Source organism: Mustelus asterias, chromosome 16 (genome assembly GCF_964213995.1).
Source record: "Mustelus asterias chromosome 16, sMusAst1.hap1.1, whole genome shotgun sequence".
Classification (NCBI taxonomy): domain Eukaryota; kingdom Metazoa; phylum Chordata; class Chondrichthyes; order Carcharhiniformes; family Triakidae; genus Mustelus; species Mustelus asterias.
Genome location: NC_135816.1, coordinates 89,292,500 through 89,316,319, shown reverse-complemented (window position 1 = coordinate 89,316,319; position 23,820 = coordinate 89,292,500). Strand labels below are relative to the sequence as shown.

The 23,820-nt window shown below is 44.1% G+C and overlaps 1 protein-coding gene and 1 long non-coding RNA gene across 2 annotated transcripts in view; both read left to right on the top strand.

Moving 5' to 3' along the window:
• The window catches only part of LOC144505282 (uncharacterized), a 445,368-nt gene extending 440,016 nt beyond the window's left edge, over positions 1–5,352 (top strand). The window contains exon 2 of the long non-coding RNA XR_013499801.1: positions 4,273–5,352. This is a non-coding gene — a long non-coding RNA (uncharacterized LOC144505282). The remainder of the gene's footprint in view (positions 1–4,272) is intronic.
• LOC144505281 (NACHT, LRR and PYD domains-containing protein 3-like) overlaps positions 1–5,352 on the top strand; it is a 96,753-nt gene extending 91,401 nt beyond the window's left edge. Inside the window, exons 12-13 of the mRNA XM_078231352.1 lie at positions 2,758–2,925; positions 4,032–5,352. Coding sequence (XP_078087478.1) covers positions 2,758–2,925; positions 4,032–4,119 — 256 coding nt within the window. The 3' untranslated portion in view covers positions 4,120–5,352. The remainder of the gene's footprint in view (positions 1–2,757; positions 2,926–4,031) is intronic.
• Positions 5,353–23,820: the final 18,468 nt, after the last annotated feature.

The following is a 23,820-nucleotide window of genomic DNA, read 5'->3' as shown; positions in this document are numbered from 1 at the left end:
GAGCACAGATGTTCCCTTATCATATGCTTCTCCGATTTCTATGCTATTCCCAATATTACCACTGCAGTTTGGTGATCTATATACCAGCCCAAAAATGTTTTCTGCCCTTTGGTGTTTCTTAACTCAATCCATACAGATACCACATCACCTGTGCTAATGTCCTTCCCCAATATTGTTTCAGTATCTTCTTTAATTAACAATGCAACTCCATCATCTTTTCCTATCTGTCCTTCCTAAACACTGAACAGCCTCAGTGTTTAGTTCCCATTCTTGGTCACCTTGGAGCCATGTCCATAATCCCAACTATATCAGACCCATTTACATTTATCTGCACAACTAATACATCCATTTTATTACAAATGGTCTGAGCGTTTTACTGTCCTGATTCTGGCCCATGATTTCTCTGCCTATTACTTTTCCTATTCTCTTTGCTGTCTTTTTCTCTTGTTCTTAATTCCCCCTCGTCTGAATTCTTACCTGGGTTTGCATTCCCCTGCCATATTAGATTAAATCTTTACATTTATTACAAGATGTTTTACTGCAGTTATATAGTGCCTTGGTTAGACCACCACTGGAGTAGTGTGTGCAGTTTGGGTATTCTTACCTAAGGAAAGGTATACCTGTCATAGAGGTAGTGTGATAAATATTCACCAAATTAATTCATGATGTAGAGGCACTTTCCGATGACGAAAGGTTAAGTAGACTAGGCCTTTATTCTCTGGAGATTTGAAGAATGAGAGCTGCTCTCATTCAGACATAAGGCTGGAATTCTCCCATCCCACCCGCCACGGGAATTGTAGCTTGTGGGTGAGGGCAGACCATGTAAATGTCCATTGACCTTCAGAGGGATTCTCTGGTTTTGAGGTGAGCACGGCCCTAAAATCCTTACAGCTTGACAGGTGAGATGCAGCAAGGATGTTTCCTCTGGCTCGGGGGTCTAGATGTGGAGATGCCGGCGGTGGACTGGGGTAAACACAGTAAGAAGTCTAACAACTTGTCTAACAGTTGTCAGACTTTTTACTTAGGGTGTCTAGAATCAGAGACGTAGTCTCAGAATAAGGGACAGGTCATTTATTTCTGCGATTAGGAGAAATTGATGTTACAGAGAGTCGGGGGGACACTAACAGGAAAGTGGAGTTGAGGCCACAATCCAACAGCCATTGATCTTATCAAATGATGGAGCAGGCTGAATGATGAAGAGGCTAAATATCCCATTCCTGCCCCCAGTTATTCTATTTTTATTCCAACACATCCTGTGGATGACTCTCTGTGACCAGTGATGGATACATAGGCTCTATGTTTTGTAGTCATCAGTGACTTGCCTATGCCATCCATTAGGCCACTCACTCAGCTGCATAAACCGTTCCTCTGCTGCGCAAACTGTCTGCCTGCGTCTGGCCTTATCTTCCATTGATGCAAAAATGGCAAAATCTGGACAGCACCAGTCTTCTTAGCTCGTTCCCTGGCAATGTGTGTTCTCTTCTACAAGCAGATATATTTTCATTGTTACTCACCTATCATAGATATGCACTCACTAGCTTATGCTGGTTCCAGTTTGACTGTGCAACATATCTCCCCAGGGATGTCTCCTGCATGCAACCATTCAGTTACATTAAAACAGTAAGTTTAACAATATGTGCTGTACTCACTTTGCTCAAACACATCAGGATGTTGATCCTTTTACGGAACTGCAACACTGATGCCTTCCTAAAAGTGTTCCATCAGGCTTCTCGGGCTCAAAGAGAAGTCCTGTTTGCTCAGGACTTGCGCAGCTCCTCAGCAATCTCCATTCTCCCCCTCCAGCCCTCAGCAAACAGGACTTCCCTCTGGGCCCGAGCAGCCTGAGGGAAGTACGTTTCGGAAAGCATTAGTGAACAGGTGATCTGTCTCCTGCCTTCATAACTTTTGGTGAAATCAGAGCCATGATCTTCAGAATGACTATAACCTCTGTTCCTGAGTCACTGACATCCCGTGCCTCTCCCTAGTGACCCAAGTACATGAGGATCCTGTGCTTTTGTCTTGTCCTGTCATTCTTTTCATCATTTAATGACTCCTATAATTCCATTCTGTGCTTTCCTTTCTCCCACCATCATCCACCCAAACAACAGCAATTGCTTGTAGCCTGCTAATTCACTGCTAAATCCGAGTTCTAATGAAAGCTCAAAGTCAAACTCTGCCTCTCTCTTCACAAATAGTTGCCTCATCTGTTGATTATTTCCAGTATATTCTATGCTATTTCATTTACAACATTAATAGTATTTTTTTTGCATCATTTTCACGAATTATTGACTCCAATTCAGGACCACAGGAGTCGGAGCCTACCCAACAAATACTGGCCACAAGGCAGGGCACCACACAGGACGGGACATCAGTCCATCATGGGGCACATGCATGCGCGCACGCACACGCACACACACACAAACACACATGTGTGTTGGCGCACACACACAAGCAGTTTACTGTAGTCAATCCACCGAACCTGCACACTTTTGAACTGTGGGAGGAAACTGGAGCACCCAACTAAATGAGTACACAGGGAAAACATGCAAATTTCACACCTGAGCCCAAAATCGAACCTGGATCCCTGGAGCTGTGAGGCAGGAGTGCTAACCATTGCACCAAATAGTATTTTTGTTTCTATCTATATGAAAATTATGTTTTTTGAATGTCTCATACTTTACATAATTATTGTTATATTCTTTAAAGCACCGGGATTTACTTTGATTCCTGTTACTTTTCTCTCTATCTGATCCCCAGTCTATATAACAACGGTCTCACAGATTCTAGTGTTGAGGATCTTGTCTCCGCTCTCAGTACAAAACTGTCACTGACACATCTGAATCTGCAGGGAAACTCCTTCACAGACCAATCAATCCCTGCTCTCTGCCAGTTCATACAGACCTGCAAGAATCTGGACCTGATCAAGTAAGTGTGTTAGTTTTTAGTGTATTAAAATATGAATGGGATTTTGAAATATGAATTGGCCTGAATCTTTCAAGCAGCGGCAATGATAAATGAATTGCCATATGCGGGAAGATTCTTCCAACCTGACATTGCAGCATATTTCTTCTGCGATCTTCAGTGCATTGAAGCAGAGTAGAGTCGGGGAAAAGAGACCACCTGCCCAATTTACAGCACCAGCTTAAGGTTAAAGGACCGGTCTCGTAATTACTTTTAGTTGATGACTGAGTGAACGGGTTTGTCACTTGGGTGAGAGAGGAAGGTAAGTGGTTCGTTGAGAATGTCAGAAGAATGGCCGGGAGAGTAGTCATATCGGGTTATATGGTTAGTTGGGGAATACAAGAGCAGTAAGGAGATAACCAAAAGAGAAAATGCTGGAAAATCTCAGCAGGTCTGGCAGCATCTGTAAGAGAAAAGAGCTGACGTTTCGAGTCTTGATGACCCTTTGTCAAAGTAAGGATATAGTCTGAGCTTTTTTTGGGGGGGGGTTGGTGGAGGGGAGGTTGGTAGTGGCATGGGGTTAATTGGGATGGCTCAGCGGCATAGGTCACAGAGTAATCGGGTCAGGGGCAGTCAAGTTGGGGAGTTTAGTCAGAGTTGGTCAATGGGGTTGTTGTGGAGAAGTCAGGAGATTGTTGGAGGATAGTTGAGATGGATATTGGGTGGGAGTGGTGGGAGGTAAAGTATGAAGGTTAGTGGCTGCGAGTGGGAGTGATTGGGGGACTCAGTTGTGGAGTTACCCCCAGGTTTTAAACCAGGCCTCTCACTTTCTAACATTCCTGGGTAACTATCCAGGAACGTTGTGTGGATCTGTCCCAAATCTCCAACTCTATCTCAGAGTCAAGGACATTCACACAGGATCGTGGGGCAGCAGGGGAATTTCCCAACTGAAGTTTAAACCTCTCGGGTTTGTCAGGACATCCACAGAGTCCTGACGCATATCTTCAGTTGTATGTCTGCTGTCTGACAATCCAGCAACTGGAAGAGTTTGTCCATTAACTCCATTCTCCTGTTATTTACACTATTTTTCAATATTGTTTATTTACTGTTTAATATTTAATGTGTTTCAGCTTGGAGGAGAATCAGTTCAGTCCAAATGGAAAAAATCAGCTGGAGTTACTGCAGAAATCCAGTTCGAGACTGAAAGTGATGGTGTGAATATTGCAATCATAAACATTTGAATTTGTAAACAATCTGGATCGTGACTGAGAGTGACAGTGTGAATATTGTAATTTATAATCATTGCTGCTCTCATTTTATGAACACTTGTGTCTGATTTCCTGTCCCACCCCTTTAAGTGGCACGCTCCAGGTTGAAATCCTATTGGCCGTTCCCAGTTTCCTCCTTGAGCTGAGTGAGTTGCATCTCCCACTGTGACAGTCAGAAGTCTCACAAACCAGGTTAAAGTCCAACAGGTTTATTTGGAATCATGGGCTTTCGGAATGCTGCTTCTTCATCAGGTGAGGGGGAATCCTGCTATTCACCTGTGTGGGTTCAGGAAAGGAACAGGGTCTGCTTAGCTGGGATAGATCTCACCGTCCAATAGGGACAAATACCCACTGCATGGAGTGACCCAGAGAAAGTATCCTGTGGGATTGTGTAACTGGGGAATTGGAATGAAAGTATCAATGCTTTCTAAATTCCCTAAGTAAGAAAACAACAGTTGTTGCCCCACCACCGCTGCCAGCAAGGACGGAGAATTAGGTGCTCAGCCAAATCTCCGTTCACTGCAGTGGGACCAGAGAATCCTGCTGACGTGAACGGCCAGAGAATCCTACCCAAACTATTTAATATTGACTGCCCAATTGATCTGACTGTCATTTATACACTAAAGTATAACTTTCAAGGCACTGGAGTCTGTCCAATAAAGGAGTTGACCTGGCAAATTCACCTGCTGGCTCAAAGTGTAACAAGTCATGGAAGTTGAGTGACCCAGTGTAATCCATACTTTGTTCTTTGTCTGAACCACTGTTGGCTCAATGTATGGATTGTGGTCAAAACACAGAGCAGGATCATCAGCATTTAAACAGAGAGAAGATAGTTTGATTTTTTGGGTCAGGTTCCTTATGTTGTAACTGTTGCATTAATACTATTTTCCATATACAAATGGAGCTGCTGTACATTACAGTATTTCCTGTTTTATTTTACATTTCCCATCATATGCAGTTTGTTAATTCTCTCCTCACTCTGGTATAATAATAAATGGTGAAGTTTCACCGTATTCATCAGACTTCAAAAATCAAGGAATGGGAACCAGTAATTGTAATCAGCAATGACCAGGTTAGAATAGCAAGCTCACGCTAGAAATATGATCTGGTATTAGATATCACTTGGGGCTGCAGACTAATGGACCAAGGGAGAGAGGGATAAGACTCTGGTTTAATGTAAAAATCACAACTCTGAAATGTCAAACTAATCATCGAATAATGAGGAATTAATACATATAAAGTGGAAAGAACAGGGAACAAGAGAAAAAGAAATGCATTGCATTTCAACTTTCATGTACTATTGTGATGTGGTCCGTAACACCCAATTAATGCTCATAATTACAAATGGCAATGAGATAAATGGCCATGGAGTGGATGTCAACCATCAGGGAAGGGGAACATATTGGTTCTGTTGCTGGATTAACAATCCAGAGATAATGCTAATAACCCAGTGAACATGAGTTCAGATGACTTTGAGAATTTCAATACAGTTTATTAGAAACTGAATTTAAAAAGAAACTGTTGTCAGTGATCATTAATCTGTCTGTGTTTTTGGAAAGGAAATGTGCCGTCCTTATCTGGTCTGTTCTGCATCTGACTCCAGATCCCCTCCAATGTGATTGACTTTTTTTAGCTGTATCTGAAGTGCCTGAGTATTCTGCTTAGTTTTATCAAACAGTCGCTTCAACAATTCAACAAGATGGCCCAACAGCAACATCTCCAGGGTAATTTAAGTCGACAATTATAGTGACTTTACTAGTGACAGTCCCAGCTGGGAAAAGGAGGGAAAATAAACTTGTCATTCAGGTTTAAAACTATTATTTCTGATCCCTGAAATTCAAATTGAAATGTTTCTGTGAGGCTGCTGATTTCTCATGTCAGTTTCTCACCATAACAAGTTGAGGGATAAATGTTCCTGCAAACATCGGGGAACTCCTCACATCTTCTTGTATTAGAGAAGCAGGGATCTGTTGTATCACTTGAACGGACAGAGGGAACCATGGATTAACACCTCATCAGTGAAAGCCACAGTCAATGTGAAAGAGAATAGGGCCGAGCACAAAAAGCGCGGCCCATTTACTATTAACTGGAGCGGCACAGTAGTTAGCACTGCTTCCTCATAGCGCCAGGGACCCGGGTTCAATCCCGGCCTCGGGTGACTGTGTGGAGTTTGCACATTCTCCCCATGTCTGCGTGGGCTTCCTCCGGGTGCTCTGGTTTCCTCCCACAGTCCAAAGATGTGCGGGTTAAGTGGATTGGCCATGCTAAATTGACCCTAGTGTCAGAGGATTAGCAGAGTAAATATATAGGGTTATGAGAATAGGGGCTGGGTGGGATTGTGGTTAGTGTAGACTCGATGGGCCAAATGGTGTCCTTCAACACTATAGGGAATCTATCCCCCGATTAGGGCAAAATCCCAAGAAAAACCTATCCTCTAATCAACAGTATTAGATAGACAGAATACTGAATGGATTAATTAGATTCCAAAATAGTTGATGCTAAATTAATCTCTCCAATCTGCAGCAATCTCAGACACTGGTCTGAACTATATTTTAATCGTTAGTGATTTAGAGAATGTTTCCTGATGGGTGATAGACTGAACTGACAAACTCTTACTCACTGTGCTATTTAACTGCTCAATAATTGTTAGTGAAGTTACTAGGTGATCCTGTCTGCAGCAAGTTAAAATTAATTATTGTTATATTATATTGAAGTTATGTTTATATTGTTGAGTCAATTAAACATTGTCAGTGAATGATTTGGTTTCTGACTTTTTCTTTGTAGATTTGACTAGAAAGTGTTAATTCGTTCACACAGGAGCTTGTTGGATTTGAACTGAGGGCTGGTGAAGTTAACTCAGACTCTGGGAACTGGATAATATCAGACAATTCAGCCAAACAATATTAGTCATCATTCACTTTTAGACGGGGAGATGGGAGTTAAAACTCAGACTAGTCGTTAGTGATGATGTCGGTGAAGTGGATGAAGGTTAATCTGCTCTCCCACCATGTACTTGACACCGAATATCAGCATTCTAACAGGAGTTCTAACAGCGTTTTAACCTAACCCTGTACTTCAAAAGTGATTGGGCTGCTGCTGAGCAACAACTAACACTGGTATGGAATGAGATATAAATCCATTGCATGAATGCGCCATGCTACAATGTTAAGGAATGAATAGGAATGTAAATACAATGCACGTAAAGATCTACAGGATATGGTTTCAGGCAATGCTCTAGTTTAAGTACTGGGAACTGAACCACTGGTGACAGTTTAGGTCAGGAAAAGCTGAACTGCAGGTGTCCAGGTATAAATCCAGAGCTCAGTCTGTCCAATGAGGAGAATAATATACAACTACTCACAGAAACATAGGAAAACTACAGCACAGGAGGAGGCCACTTGGCCCAATGTGTTGGTGCTCGGGGAAAAAGGTCTCGAGCCTCATCCCAATTTTCAGCTCTTGATCTGTGACCCTGGAGATTATCGGCCTTCAGTTGCACAGCCAAAAATATTTTATAAATGCGATTTGGATTTCTACATTTATCACACTTTCAATCAGAGAGTTCAAAACATACATTACAACTTGAGTGAAAAGAATCATCTTCTCCTTCCTTCTACTCCATTTCTACCCCCTTGGTCATTGACATCTCTGCTAGCAGATTTGTCCTTCCTACGCACTTCAAGCTAAAGCCTTATAAATGTATATCCCAACCCAATGTTGCTTCATTCTCTTCTGTTTCAAAGAAAACAATTCACTCATTCCTTTGAGGCAATGGGTGAGCACTCGGTGGTCAAGGCGAGCAAGGCCAATAGTGCATGTATCCACTCAGTACATCTCATCTACAACCAGTATTCAGTCGCTGTCCCATCTGCACAATCTCACTAATCTTGCTTGCCTGAGCCTCCTGACTCTGGATTTTCACAGTAACTTTATTGCAATGGTAATATAAGGCTACTTGTGACCTGAACTCATCATTTCCTTGTGCTGGTGAGGCTTGATTCGGCACCTCGCTGTTGCTGGCTGGCCAGCCCTCAACCCTGGCTGGATCGATGCTTGCTGATTCGGACTGTCTGGCTCACCTTGTGACTTTTGCCCGACTAATTGGTGAACTGGACTTGGATCAGGTGAATTAAAGATAAATACTGCAGAAGCTGAAATACAAATAGAAAATGCTGATAGCATTCAGTCTAATTTCTTGCAGTTCAGTGAGAGATATTGAGGTGAAATGGAGACAATCTCAGTCAATATCTGGATTGGGACTTGGATGGAGGTCATGAAGGGATGCTTGCCAAATTTGCCAACAGGTGAGAAAATAAGTTGTGAAGTGGACATAAGGAAACTGCAAATAGATACATTGAGTGTGCAAAGATCTGGTAAATGGTGTATAATGTTGGAAAAAGTTAATATGCTTTTTTATTCTCCTGCTAAAAGAATTTATCTAAATAGTCAGAGATTGCAGATTTCTGAGGTGTTGAGGTAGCTGGGTGTGTTAATGAATGAATCCGAAAAGGCTTGTATACAAGTGTGCACACCTTGCATACCTAAACCTACTGTCCATTCCTTCAATCAAAAAACACAGGGAACATTTTCTTTTGTAAACAAAAATCCATTTGCTTTCTCCTAAGAAAACACTACATGGCTAAAATGAGTAATGATCCTGTTTTCCCAGCATGAGTGGTATTCCTTCCACACATAGTGACTGCTGTAGCAAAAAAACTTACCTTGAACACAGTCCCCTTCTACTTCAAATATATCAACAGCACAGTATCATCACACTCATCAATAGATCAGTGTAGTGCCTCCCAATGAAATAGCACAGACCATAATTAGCAATTTCGAATACATATTGTCAGGAAATGTGCCCCATTCAGTGTTTCTGGTGATCATCACAGTGAACGGCACCATTATTCCCACTGAATTTGGCCACATCCCATAAAGGAATTTCCAAAAAGCTTGAAGGCTTTACCTGAAAAGGTGGAAGAAGATATTTTAATGTATAATTTTAGAAGAGAATTGGAAAGATATTTGATGAGCATGTTGCAGAAAACAAAAATAGCACAAACTAGAACACAAACTGGGGCTGACTTGCACTTTGTGGAGCCCGAAGCTCACCTTCATTTCTGGGGCCCCTAATATTGGCATGCACCTGTCCCCAAGGGTTATAATTGAGTAATGCAACATGTTCTTGTTTCTTTTATAAGTTGGTTTCATCATGGGGTTCATTTCACTGGATATAAACATTTTGAGAGTCAATAAAATTCAAACCTCGATATAACATAAGCTTTCAGCTTCAATTTATACTGATGTGGAGATGCTGGCGTTGGACAGGAGTGGGCACAGTAAGAAGTCTCACAATACCAGGTTAAAGTCCAACAGGTTTATTTGGTGTCACGAGCTTTCTGAGCGCTGCTCCTTCATCAGGTGAGTGGACCTGCCACTAAAATCTCCCACTTTCTATGCCTTTTAGCTTTGACAAAGGGTCACCTGGACTCAAAACGTCAGCGCTTTTCTCTCCTTACAGATGCTGCCAGGCCTGCTGAGATTTTCCAGCATTTTCTCTTTTGGTATCACCTCACATTTGTCTGGATTAAACTCCATCTACCATTTCTCTGCCCAAGTCTACAATCTCTCTATATTTTGCTGAATCCTTTGACAATCTTCGTCACTCTCTGCAACTCTGCCACTTTTGTGTCATCCACAAACTTACTAATCAGACCACCACATTTTCCTCCAGATCATTTATATATGATACAAACAACAGAAGGTCCCAGCACTGATCTCTATGAAAATCATTAGTTACTGATCTCCACTCTGAAAAGAAACCTTCCACCGCTCTGCTCTGCCTTCTATGGCCAAGCCAGTTCTGTATCCATCCAGCACACCCCAGATCCCATGACATTTTACCTTCTGCACCAGTCTGCCATGAGGGCCATGGTCAAATGTTTTACTAAAGTTCTCGTACACATCATCCACCACCTTTCCCTCATCAATCATTCTTGTCACCTCCTCAAAAAACTCAATTAAGTTGGTGAGACATGACCTTCCCCGTACAAAACCACGCTGTCCATCACTAACAAGTTCATTCACTTCCAAATGCAAACAAATCCTATCTCTCAGAATAATCTCGAACAGTTTCCCCTCCACTGCCGTCAGGCTCACTGGATTATCTCCGTTTCCACTCTGAAACAAAGGAACAACACTGGCCATTCTCCAATCCTCTGGAACCTTGCCTGTGGTCAAAGTGGATGTGAAGATATCTGTTAAGGCCTCACCAAATTCTTACTTTGTCTCCCAGTGTGCTGGGATTGAACAGAATACCTGAGAGATGAGCATTACTGCAGTATTAATATCCCAAAGCAGAGAACATTCACAGGCTCGACACGTGCATTCGCTGATAAGAACAGGCCCCAGTCAAGCAACCAATTCCTTCCACAGCTCAGAGCAACATGGACGCAGAACTTGAAGCAGCAAGAGGGAGATCGGGTCCAATCATTCACCCATTTTCCATCACAAATTAAATGAACAGCCTATTTCATTACGGGTTGTCACCTTATTTTAAATTAAGAATAAATTGAGAGGCATGGATCGGGTGGACTCTGAGGCTTTTTCCCAGGGTGGAAATGGCTGCTACGAGAGGACACAGGTTTAAGGTGCTGGGGGGTAGGTACAGGGGAAATCTTATGGGGAAATTTTTCACACAGAGGGTGATGGGCGAGTGGAACCGGCTGCGTCAGTGGTGGTGGAGGCGAACTCAATAGGGTCTTTTAAGAGACTCCTGGATGAGTACATGGGACTTAATAGGATGGACGGTTATAGGTAGACCTAGAATGTAGGGATATGTTTGGCACAACTTGTGGGGCCGAAGGGCCTGTTTTGTGCTGTAGTTTTTCTATGTTTCTTCTATGTTCTAAATCTTTAAATGCAGAAACAAACAGGGAATCTGAAAGACAAAGAGGGACAGAACGGTAGAGAAAGGGAGAGATAATGGAAGACAGAAGCGAGAGAGAAAGAACTAAAGTGCAAGGCACAGAAGCTTTATTGTCCAATCCATATCAGCCCACAGTCTCGGAAACATTCACAGGTTAATGGAGAAAGTGCGGAGAGTGGGGCTAATTGCTTCGTTCTTTCAAAGAGGCAATGCAGGCCCAGTGGTTCCGAATGGCCTCCTCTGATGTAAAGTTCGGCATATATCAGATGCTGTGGTTTACAATGGAGCAATAAATTGTTAAAATTGTTATATATTCCTGTTAATCCTTTTAAATTGGCACTTTAGTGTAGTAATAATATTTTACAGCTGCAATTGGTGTTATAAAGTACAGCTGAATACACCATTTGTAATGCAAGCAAAAATGCTTTGACTTTAATGGATTTGAGTTGATTTGATTTGATTTATTATTGTCACATGTATTTATATACAGCCAAAAGTATTGTTTCTTGCGTGCTATACAGACAAAACATACCGTTCATAGAGAAGGAAACGAGAGTGCAGAATGTAGTGTTACAATCATAGCTAGGGTTGCAGAGAAAGATCAACTTAATGCAAGGTAAATCCATTCAAAAGTCTGACAAACTTCAAATGCATACTTCAAATTCAGTGGCAATAATGGCACCTTTCACTGTAATGATCACCAGTACCAACGTACTCTGAAGGGGGCACATTTCCTGACAATGATATGCACTCTAATATGCGAAGCATATGCAGTCTGCACTATTTCATTGGGATGCACTGCACTGATCTATACATAAAAAAATGAAATTTGAGTGCTCATGACACCGTGGTTGATACCATAGATGTATCTGTGATATATTTTACTCCCAGTTTATACCAGATGTTGTATAATTCACAGTGGAGAATACGGAATATTCAGTTCACGAGGTCTGTATTTACATAGTCGTAGTGAGCTCCCAGTGTGAACTGACTTATCAAATATGTAAACCACTAAGTAAACAGAATTTAATTGCCACAGACACCATCCAGCACCGGGCCAAACATTGCTCAAGGCCCATGCCTAAACACGGTGTGTTTTATTGCAAATTCGCCTTAGATGTTATGTGTTATCATCGAAGGTTTGTTTTGAGTGAGGGAGGGGGTTTCAGAGGAAGCCGTGTTGATGACTTGTATCTTGCTGCCTACGAATGTGGTGGAAGTGGAGATGATGATTGATTTCAAAAGGAAGAGCACCTGAAAACATAAAGTTGCAGAGCAATGGGGATTTTAGTGAGGCATGGGACTGAGTGGGTCCCAGTGCCTCAGCAGCGGACTGGAATAAAATCGATGGGACAAATGGTCTTCTCTTCTGTAATGACTTTTATGCGATGAAGAAGGAATAGAACATAGAACATAGAAAGTACAGCACAGAACAGGCCCTTCGGCCCACGATGTTGTGCCGAGCTTTATCTGAAACCAAGATCAAGCTATCCCACTCCCTATCATCCTGGTGTGCTCCATGTGCGTATCCAATAACCGCTGAAATGTTCCTAAAGTGTCTGACTCCACTATCACTGCAGGCAGTCCATTCCACACCCCAACCACTCTCTGCGTAAAGAACCTACCTCTGATATCCTTCCTATATCTCCCACCACGAACCCTATAGTTATGCCCCCTTGTAATAGCTCCATCCACCCGAGGAAATAGTCTTTGAACGTTCACTCTATCTATCCCCTTCATCATTTTATAAACCTCTATTAAGTCTCCCCTCAGCTTCCTCCGCTCCAGTGAGAACAGCCCTAGCTCCCTCAACCTTTCCTCATAAGATCTACCCTCCAAACCAGGCAGCATCCAAGTAAATCTCCTCTGCACTCTTTCCAGCGCTTCCACATCCTTCTTATAGTGAGGTGACCAGAACTGCACACAATATTCCAAATGTGGTCTCACCAAGGTCCTGTACATTTGCAGCATAAATCCACGGCTCTTAAATTCCAACCCGCTATTAATAAAAGCCAACACACTATAGGCCTTCTTCACAGCTCTATCCACTTGAGTGGCAACCTATAGATATTTGTGGATATGGACCCCAAGATCTCTCTGTTCCTCCACAGTCTTCAGAACCCTACCTTTGACCGTGTAATCCACATTTAAATTAGTCCTACCAAAATGAATCACCTCACATTTATCAGGGTTAAACTCCATTTGCCATTTTTCAGCCCAGCTTTGCATCCTCTCTATGTCTCTTTGCAGCCTACAACAGCCCTCCACCTCATCCGCTACTCCACCAATCTTGGTGTCATCAGCAAATTTACTGATCCACACTTCAGCCCCCTCCTGCAAGTCATTAATAAAAATCACAAAGAGCAGAGGACCAAGAACTGATCCCTGTGGCACTCCGCTCGCAACCTGCCTCCAATCCGAAAATTTTCCATCCACCAACACCCTCTGTCTTCGATCAGACAGCCAGTTACCTATCCAATCGGCCACCTTTCCCTCTATCCCACACCTCCTCACTTTCATCATAAGCAGACCATGGGGGACCTTATCAAACGCCTTACTAAAATCCATGTACATGACATCAACTGCCCTACCTTCATCAACACACTTAGTAACCTCCTCAAAAAATTCAATCAAATTTGTGAGGCACGACTTGCCCTTCACGAATCCGTGCTGACTATCCCGGATTAATCCGCATCTTTCTAAATGGTCGTAAATCCCATCCCTAAGGACCTTTTCCATCAATTTACCAACCACCGAAGAAAGACTAACCAGTCTATAATTACCAGGGTCATTTCTATTCCCTTTCTTAAACAGAGGAACAACATTCGCCATTCTCCAGTCCTCTGGCACTATCCCCGTGGACAGCGAGGACCCAAAGATCAAAGCCAAAGGCTCTGCAACCTCATCCCTTGCCTCCCAAAGAATGCTAGGATACATTTCATCAGGCCCAGGGGTCTTATCAACCTTCAGTTTATTCAAAACTGCCAGGATATCCTCCCTCCGACCATCTATTTCCTCCAGCCTATTAGCCTGTAACACCTTCTCTTCCTCAAAAACATGGCCCCTCTCCTTGGTGAACACTGAAGAAAAGTATTCATTCATCACCTCTCCTATCTCTACTGACTCCATACACAAGTTCTCACTACTGTCCTTGACCGGCCCTAACCTCACCCTGGTCATTCTTTTATTCCTCACATAAGAGTAAAAAGCCTTGGGGTTTTCCTTGATCTGACCCGCCAAGGACTTCTCATGTCCCCTCCTAGCTCTCCTAAGCTCCTTTTTCAGCTCATTCCTTGCTAACTTGTAACCCTCAATCGAGCCATCTGAACCTTGTTTCCTCATCCCTACATAAGCTTCCCTCTTCCTTTTCACAAGACATTCCACCTCTTTCGTGAACCATGGTTCCCTCACTCAGCCATTTCCTCCCTGCCTGACAGGGACATACCTATCAGGGACACCTAGTATTTGTTCCTTGAAAAAGTTCCACTTTTCATTAGTTCCTTTCCCTGACAGTTTCTGTTCCCAACTTATGCCCCCTAATTCTTGCCTAATCGCATCATAATTACCTCTCCCCCAATTGTAAACCTTGCCCTGCCATACGGCCCTATCCATCTCCATTGCAATAAGAATGTGTGGAGTTTGCACATTCTCCTCGTGTCTGCGTGGGTTTCCTCCGGGTGCTCCGGTTTCCTCCCACAGTCCAAAGATGTTTAGGTTAGGTTGATTGGCCAGGTTAAAAATTGCCCCTTAGAGTTCTGTGATGTGCAGGTTAGAGGGATTAGCGGGTAAATATGTGGGAATAGGGCCTGGGTGGGATTGTGGTCGGTGCAGACACGATGGGCCGAATGGCCTCCTTCTGCACTGTAGGGTTTCTATATTCTATATATATTAAAAAGACACCGAATTGTGGTCACTATCTCCAAAGTGCTCACCCACAACCAAATCTAACACTTGGCCCGGTTCATTTCCCAGTACCAAATCCAATGTGGCCTCACCTCTTGTCGGCCTATCGACATATTGTGTCAGGAAACCCTCCTGCACACACTGCACAAAAACTGCCCCATCCGAACTATTTGACCTACAAAGTTTCCAATCAATATTTGGAAAGTTGAAGTCCCCCATGACAACTACCCTGTGACCCCCACACATATCCATAATCTGCTTAGCAATTTCTTCCTCCACATCTCTATTACTATTTGGGGGCCTATAGTAAACTCCTAACAACGTGACCGCTCCTTTCCTATTTCTAACCTCAGCCCATATTACCTCAGTGTGCAGATCCCCCTCAAAGTGCCTTTCCGCAGCCGTTAAACTATCCTTGATTAATAATGCCACTCTTCCACCTCTTTTACCAGCTTCCCTACACTTACTGAAACATCTATACCCCGGAACGTCCAACAAGCATTCCTGTCCTTGTTCTACCCACGTCTCCGTAATGGCCACAACATCGTAGTCCCGTAGCAATCCATGCCCCAAGTTCATCTACCTTGTTCCGGATGCTCCTTGCATTGAAGTAGACACACTTCAACCCACCTTCCTGTCTACCACCCTTGACCCTGATACCTTCCCCAATACCTCACCACCCTCACTGACTTCCGGACTACAACTCCTTTTCCCACTCCCCTGACAAATTAGTTTAAACCCCCCTGAAGAGCCGTATCAAATTTCCCTCCCAGGATATTGGTGCCCCTCTGGTTCAGGTGCACCCCGTCCTGTTTGTACAGGTCCCACCTTCCCCAGAATGTGTTCCAATTATCCACGTATCTGAAACCCTCCCTCCTACACCATCCCTGCAACCACATGTTTAACTGCACTCTCTCCCTGTTCCTCAACTCGCTATCACGTGGCATCTGTAACGTACCAGAGATGACCACATGTTTTGTCTTGGCTCTCAGCTTCCAGCCCAGCTCCAGAAATTCCTGCTTTAAATCCCCGTCCCTTCTCTTACCTATGTCGTTGGTACCAATGTGTACCACGACTTGTGACTGTTTCCCCTCCCCCCTCAGAATCCGGAAACACGGTCCGAGACGTCACGGACCTTAGCATCCGGTAGGCAACCTACCATCCGTGAGTCTCTTTTGCTGCCACAGAACCTCCTATCTATCCCTCTAACTAACGAGTCCCCAATAACTATTGCCCTCCCGCTCTGCCCCTTACCCTTCCGAGCCACAGAGACGGACACAGTGCTGGAGATCCTCTCACTGCGGCTCACCACTGGTATGTCATCCCCCTCAACCGTATCCAAAGCGAATAAAGAAGAAAATGATATATTTCCATTGAAAATGCTCAGAATGTATTGCAATCTCACATTTGAATGATCATATTCAGTAATTACTGACTAGATAATGCTTTCCTTTCTCTCCCTTATTTAAACCTGACATCGTCTAATTTGATGTGGAGGCGCTGGCGTCGGACAGGGGTAAGCACAGGAAGAAGTCTCACAACACCAGGTTAAAGTCCAATAGGTTTATTTGGCAGCACTCGCTTTCGGAGCCCCAAGCTCCATCTTCCGATGAGTGAGGACTCGTGTTCACAAACAGGGCATATAAAGACACAAACTCAATTTACAAGATAATGGGTGGAATGCGAGCCTTTACAGGTAATCAAGTCTTAAAGGTACAGACAATGTGAGTGGAGAGAGCGTTATGCACAGGTTAAAGAGATATGTATTGTCTCCAGGCAGGACAGTTAGTGAGATTTTGCAAGCCCAGGCAACTCTTGGGGGTTACAGATAGTGTGACATGAACCCAAGATCCCAGTTGAGGCCGTCCTCATGTGTGTAGAACTTGGCTATCAGTCTCTGCTCAGCGATTCTGCGTTGTCGTGTGTCGTGAAGGCCTCCTTGGAGAACCCATACCGTCTAATATCCCCTTATTCCCCTTTGGACCCAAGAGATCAACCGCAGCATCTCCAACCAATCTTTAGATAAAGGCAAAATACTGCAGATGCTGGAATGTGAAACAGAATAGCAAATCTGACAGCATCTGTGGAGAGAGAATGGAGCCAATGTTTTGAATCAGCATAAACCTTTGTCAGAGATGAAGACAGGGAAAATAAGACAAGATATATATTGTGAGGGTGGGGGTTGTGTGTAATTGATAGGATGGCAGAGATTGAAGTGTTGCACTGAAATGTCTGGAACAAAACTGAAAGGACAGCACTAACGTGAGCTTTCTTGCCCCAATGATAAGTGGGTGTTTACGCTTAGTTATTTACGCACATATTATTCTGCTCTTACTGCAGCGAGTAGAGGCAGCAGACATTTATTCATTTATACATATGAAATAATACTCATCTCCAATCATAAAAATAAAATTACACTTTAAATGGGTCAATAACAAAAAGATTAACTGCTTAAAATGAATAGCAAAAAAAGTTTTAAAATCTTTATGATATAATCTCTCTGTCTTCAATACAAAGATGTGGAGTAGCCGGCGTTGGACTGGGTTAGGCACAGTAAGTAGTCTCACAACACCAGGTTAAAGTCCAAAAGTTTTATTTGGTAGCACAAGCTTTCGGAGCATTGCCCCTTCATCAGGTAAGCAAACAGTTTGGTTCATAAATAGGACATATATAGACACAAATTCAATTGCAATATAATTGTTGGAATGTGAGTCTTAACAGGTAATCAAGTCTTTACAGGTGCAGCCAATATAAGTGGAGAGAGGGTTAAGCACACGTTAAAGAGGTGTGAATTGTCTCCAGCCAGGACAGTTAGTGAGATTTTGCAAACCCAGACAAGTCGCGGGGGTTACAGATAGTGTGACTTGAACCCAAGATCCCGGTTGAGGCCGTCCTCATGCTTTGTATTGAAGACAGCAGAAAAAAACAGGTTACACAAGTGTTTTGAAGGTAAGTTGGAGTTTTGAACTGAATTTTTTTTTTCTTGTTTGAAATACTCACAATTTTATTTTTTATGCTTGAATATTACTATTATTTAATGTTTATACGTGTGTATAAGTTTAATGTTTATTTATTAGTGTCACAGCTCGGCTCAAATTAACACTGCAATGAAGTCGCCACACTCCAGCACCTGTTCGGGTACTCTGAGGGGGAATTTAGCATGGCCAATGCACCTAACCAGCACATCTTTTGGACTGAGAGGAATCCGGAGCACCCAGAGGAAACCCACGCAGCCACAGGGAAAGGGTGCAGATTCCGTACAGACAGTGACCCAAGCTGGGAATCGAACCTGGGATCCTGGTGCTGTGAGGCAGTAGTGCTAACCACTGTGCTGCCCCAGTTTTGTTATTATTTTAAATCTGAAGCGACTATTTAAGTGTGTATCATATTTTGAATGTAATTGTAATGCTTAAATGTGTTTGCATGTTTTAATTTAGAATATGGTCACTGGTGTAAAAGGTGAAGTCGCATTGGATCAGAGGTGAGCTGGCAAGGTGGATACAGAACTGGCTCGGTCATAGAAGACAGAGGGTAGGTGTGGAAGTGTGCGTTTCTGAATGGAGGGCTGTGACTAGTGGCATTCCTCAGGGATCAGTGCTGGGACCTTTGCTGTTTGTAATGTATATAAATGATTTGGAGGAAAATGTAACTGGTTTGATTAGTAAGTTTGTGGATGACACAAAGGTTGGTGGATTTGCGGATAGTGATGAGGACCATCAGAGGATACAGCAGTATGTAGATCAGTTGGAGGCTTGGGCGGAGAGATGGCAGATGGAGTTTAATCCGGACAAATGCGACGTGATGCATTTTGCAAGCTCTAATACAGATAGGAAATATACAGTAAATGGCAGAACCCCTAAAAATATTGATAGGCAGAGGAATCTGGGTCTACAAGTACACAGGTCACTCAAAGTGGCAACGCAGGCGGAGAAGATAGTCAAGAAGGCATACGGCATGCTTGTCTTCATTGGCTGCAGCATTGAGTTTAAAAATTGGCAAGTCATGTTGCAGTTTTATAGAACCTTAGTTAGGCCGCACTTGGAATATAGTGTACAATTCTGGTCGCCACAATACCAGAAGGATGTGGAGGCTTTGGAGATTTTCCAGGATGTTGCCTGGTATGGAGGGCACTAGCTATGAGAAGAGATTGGAGAAACTTGGTTTGTTCTCACTGGAACAACGGAAGTTGAGGGGTGATCTGATAGAAGTCTACAAGATTATGAGGGGCATGGACAGAGTTGATAGAAGCTTTTCCCCATGATGGAAGAGTCAATTATGAGGGGGCATAGGTTTAAGGTGCAAGGGGCAAGTTTTAAAGGAGATGTACGAGGCAAGTTTTTTACACAGAGGATGATGGGTGCCTGGAACTCGCGGCCAGGTGAGGTAGTTGAAGCAGATACGATAGTGATTTTTAAGGGGTGTCTGGACAAATACATGAATAGGATGAGAATAGAGGGATATGGTCCCCAGAAGGGTAGGTGGTTTTAGTTCAGTCGAACAGCATGGTCGGTGCAGGCTTGGAGGGCTGAAGCGTTTGTTCCTGTGCTGTAATTTTCTTTGTGTTTTGTTCTTTGTTCATTGAAAATCTAGCTGAGAAGAAGAGAACTCAGAATTTTCCGAAAAAGTAGTTGGATACATTATTACGTGAGGTGGAGGAAAGGAAGACCCACATTTTTCACTGAGGAAAATCAAAGCCACCGAGAAAGATACGATCCAAAGCTTGGAAGGAAGTTGCAGAAATTCTCTCCGCAAACAATGAAGTGCTTAGGATCGCAGATCAGTGCCGAAAGAAAGTTCATGCTTTGGTTCGTTCAGCCAGGGTATGTAAATATCTTGATTCATAATTTGTAAAAACTACTCTCTGCAAAAATCAGTTTCAATCTACATTGGGTATAGTATGAAGTAGCCCAGGGCTTATAAAAGTCAATAAAAGGAGGCATTCTTGAACCCTGATATGTAAGTAACACTGATGCCTCACAAATTTGCGCAAGGGGTCATAAAATTCAATGAAAGTGGGGATTTGTGAAGTTGAGCTTCCATGTAAGTCGCAATGTTTCCTTACAAACCTAGAGAGGGTCATAAAATTATGTTATCTTGGAGATGGTTCTGACCTGGTCATAAGATTGTGTAATAAATCAGGAAGTCTGACTGGAAAGGTTCAGTATTTATTGTTAAACACAAAATAAAGCCACTACCCCATCGTGGAAACGCACAAGTTCCAACTTCCTTTTTGGATAAATCAATTAAACTCAATTATACAAACTAAGGGACAAAACAAGAAGGGCAGTCCCCAAAGAAGAGAAACAGCCGAAAGAATAACAGAGCAGAAAGGAAACTTAAAGCATTAAACCTAAATGTGTTTAAAACGGTCGACAATACATCTCAGTTCCTACGATGCCCAACCGGAATGGAAGGCTTCAATGGTGCCCTCTCCAGGGGCACCCGGCTGCAAGTGTGGCCATGGAGGAGGGGCACACAGTCGCGTTGGATGTCCTCCTCTGTCATTCACCGACATGGTGAGGGTGGCCATTGCCTCAGCATAAAAGCGAAAGAAAAAGTATACAGAATGGCAAGGATTAGTGGAAAGCCAGAGGATTGGGAAGCCTTTAAAAGTGAGCAGAGGACAACTAAAAAAGCAATAAGGGGGGAGAAGACGAAATATCAATGTAAACTAGCTAGTAATATAAAAGAAGCTGAGAAGAGTTTTTTTCAATATATAAAAGGTAAGAGAAAGCCAAAAATAGACATTGGACCACTGGAAAATGAGGCTGGACAAATAATAATAGGAAACAAAGAAATTGCAGAGTAACTGAATATTTGCTTTGCATCAGTCTTCATGGTGGAAGACACCGGTGGGATGCCAGAGCTCCAAGAGAGTCAGGGGACACAGATGAGTGTAGTGGCCATCACAATGGAGGAAGTTCTGGGGAAACTGAGGTTGTGCACTTTGGAAGGAGGAATGGGGGCAAAAACTATTTTCTAAATTGGAAAATACTTAGGAAATCAGAAGCACAAAGGGACTTGGGAGTCCTTGTTCAAGGTTCTCTTAAGATTAACATGCAGGTTCAGTCAGCAGTTAGGAAGGCAAATGCAATGTTAGCATTCATGTCGAGAGGGCAAGTATACAAGAGCAGGGATGTACATCTGAGGCTGTATAAGGCATTGGCCAGACCCCATTTGGAGTGTTGTGAGCAGTTTTGGGCCCCATATCTAAGGAAGGCTGAGCTGGCCTTGGAAAGGGTCCAGAGGACGTTCACAAGAATGATCCCTGGAATGAAGAGCTGGTCGTATGAGGAACGGTTGAGGACTCTGGGTCTGTACTCGTTGAAGTTGAGAACGATTAGGGGGGATCTTAGTGAAACTTACAGGATACTGCGAGGCCCGGATAGAGTGGACATGGCGAGGATGTTTCCATGAGTAGGAAAAACTAGAACGACAGGGCACAACCTCAGGCTGAAGGGACGATCCTTTAAAACAGAGATGAGGAGGAATTTCTTCAGCCAGAGAGTGGTGAATCTGTGGAACTTTTTACCGCAGAAGCTGTGGAGGCCGGGACATGAGTGTCTTTAAGACAGACTTAGATAGGTTCTTGATTAACAAGGGGATATGGGGTTATGGGAAAAAGGCAGGAGAATGGGGAGAGAAAAATATCAGCCATGGTTGAATGGCAGAGCAGACACGATGGGCTGAGTGGCCGAATTCTGCTTCTATGTCTTATGGTCTCACTACCTCCAAATCATCCCCGTGTCCACAACCGAGCAGCCATCCTCTGGGCAGCCACCGTCCAGATCGCTGTAGTGAGTATGTCAGACAGCACGGACTCACCAACTAGCCCCCAGGAACAATGCAGGAGGGACCCTCTTCGGGCAACGCTCTGGTCTCTGGCTCAGAGGGCATCGGCAGCTCAGAATACTGCTTCGTCCCAGACACCTGGCCACCCTGGGAGTCCGGAGAAACCTCCGGTTGTGGGACAGGCATGCTCGGTGCTAGTGTCGGAAATGGAAAGACGAGGGGACCCTCCTCACCACCACCACCCAGAGACCCAAATGACGGTGTGCCCCCACAGCCTCCCTGATGTTCTATAAATGAGTGGAACTTGGGTGCAAAGTTGCTCCGGGTGGAACAAGGCCTCAGGGCTGAGACCGCCACAATGATATCAGTTGCTTTGGAGGCAGGGAAAACATGGCTCACCTCCTTGCATGTCTCGCTCCGCACACTGTCTGTCAACTAGAAGACAGTGGTTGATGCCCGCATGGGCAACATTGAAGCCTCCCTTCCAGGCACGCCTCCACCCTCTCCCCCCCCCCCCCAAGACACTCCTCCCGGGCCAGCCAGATGAAAACCTGGTTGCGGACAGAGTAGATGTGCCTTCGGGAGGTTTCCTTCAGGCTGATCAGAATTGGAACCACATTGGATTTAATCTCCCCCAGTTGATGGAGGTGGGAGAGGAGGAGCTCTATGGGTTTGAAGGGCGGGACATTATATATATTAAATCCCTGGGCACTGGTCTCCAGAGAGTCCACGACCAGAAAGACCCCACCCACCATGAGCCCCTTTTCAAGGGCAAGATGGACTGTCTGCTCGGCCTTCGAAAAGAATATGGCCTTGCTGTACATCTTTGACACAGCGACAATGGCCAAGGGGCCGAGAACCCCAGGCATTGCCTTTATACATGCCTCGATGGTCATGTTCGTGTGGCTGTAGCACTCCCCCCCGCCCCCCCCAAGGCAGTTGGTCAATAATTGAAAGGGTAACGGTGTAGCGGCAGCCCATGAAGAACCCTGCCACCTGCAAATTTGGTGCCATTTTGGGAAGTGCTACATCCAGCCAGTGATAATAATGTGACTCGTGTATGTTTGTAATGGAAGGGAGGGGGAACGTGAGAGGAGGCACGCTCCCCTCAGCGTGGAGTGAATGGGGTGCTTTGGAGGGAGAGAAGAGGAGAGAGGAAAGAGCGGGAGAGAGAGAGAGATAGCTGGGGCACAAAGGTAGGCAGCTGCCCCAGGTCAGGTGGATGGGAGGGGGGGGGTGTACAAATAAGGTGTTCCTTGGTTGGGGGAGGGTGAGAGGACTTGATAGTCTTCAGCCCAGGGTGGAGCCTGGCTTTAAGTCCAAACGTAGTTTTCATCTCTCAGTCGTGCAGTTAGAAAAAGACCAGCAAACCTTCCCCCTCCTCCAGCAAGCACTGGCCTTCAATTAACAGGGCAGTGAGCCCAGACTCAGTCCATACTTCTTCCTGTTCTTCCCTCCTCCTGCAGGTTGTGAGGCCTTTGAGTCTCCCGGCCCCAAGCTCCTGTAATCGGCCTTCTCTTTCCCTCACAGCAGCAGCTTTTCTGTGCAGTTCTGTGCAATAAGGCAGATTCAGCAGCAGCTGACTGAGAGCTGGTGACTCCAATCAGGTCTCCAATTTCATAGAGTCATGGAGGTTAACAGCATGGAAACAAGCCCTTCGGCCCAACTTGTCCATGCTGCCCTTTTTTTAAAAACCCCTAAGCTAGTCCCAATTGCCCGCATTTGGCCCATATCCCTCTATACCCATCTTACCCATGTAACTGTCTAAACACTTTTTAAAAGACAAAATTGTACCGGCCTCTTCTACTACCTCTGGCAGCTCGTTCCAAACACTCACAATCCTCTGTGTGAAAAATTGCCCCTCTGGACCCTTTTGTATCTCTCCCCCTCACCTTAAACCTCTAGTTTTAGACTCCCCTATCTTTGGGGAAAAGATATTGACTATCGAACTGATCTATGCCCCTCATTATTTTATAGACCTTAATAAGATCACTCCTCAGCCTTTTATGCTCCAGAGAAAAAAGTCGC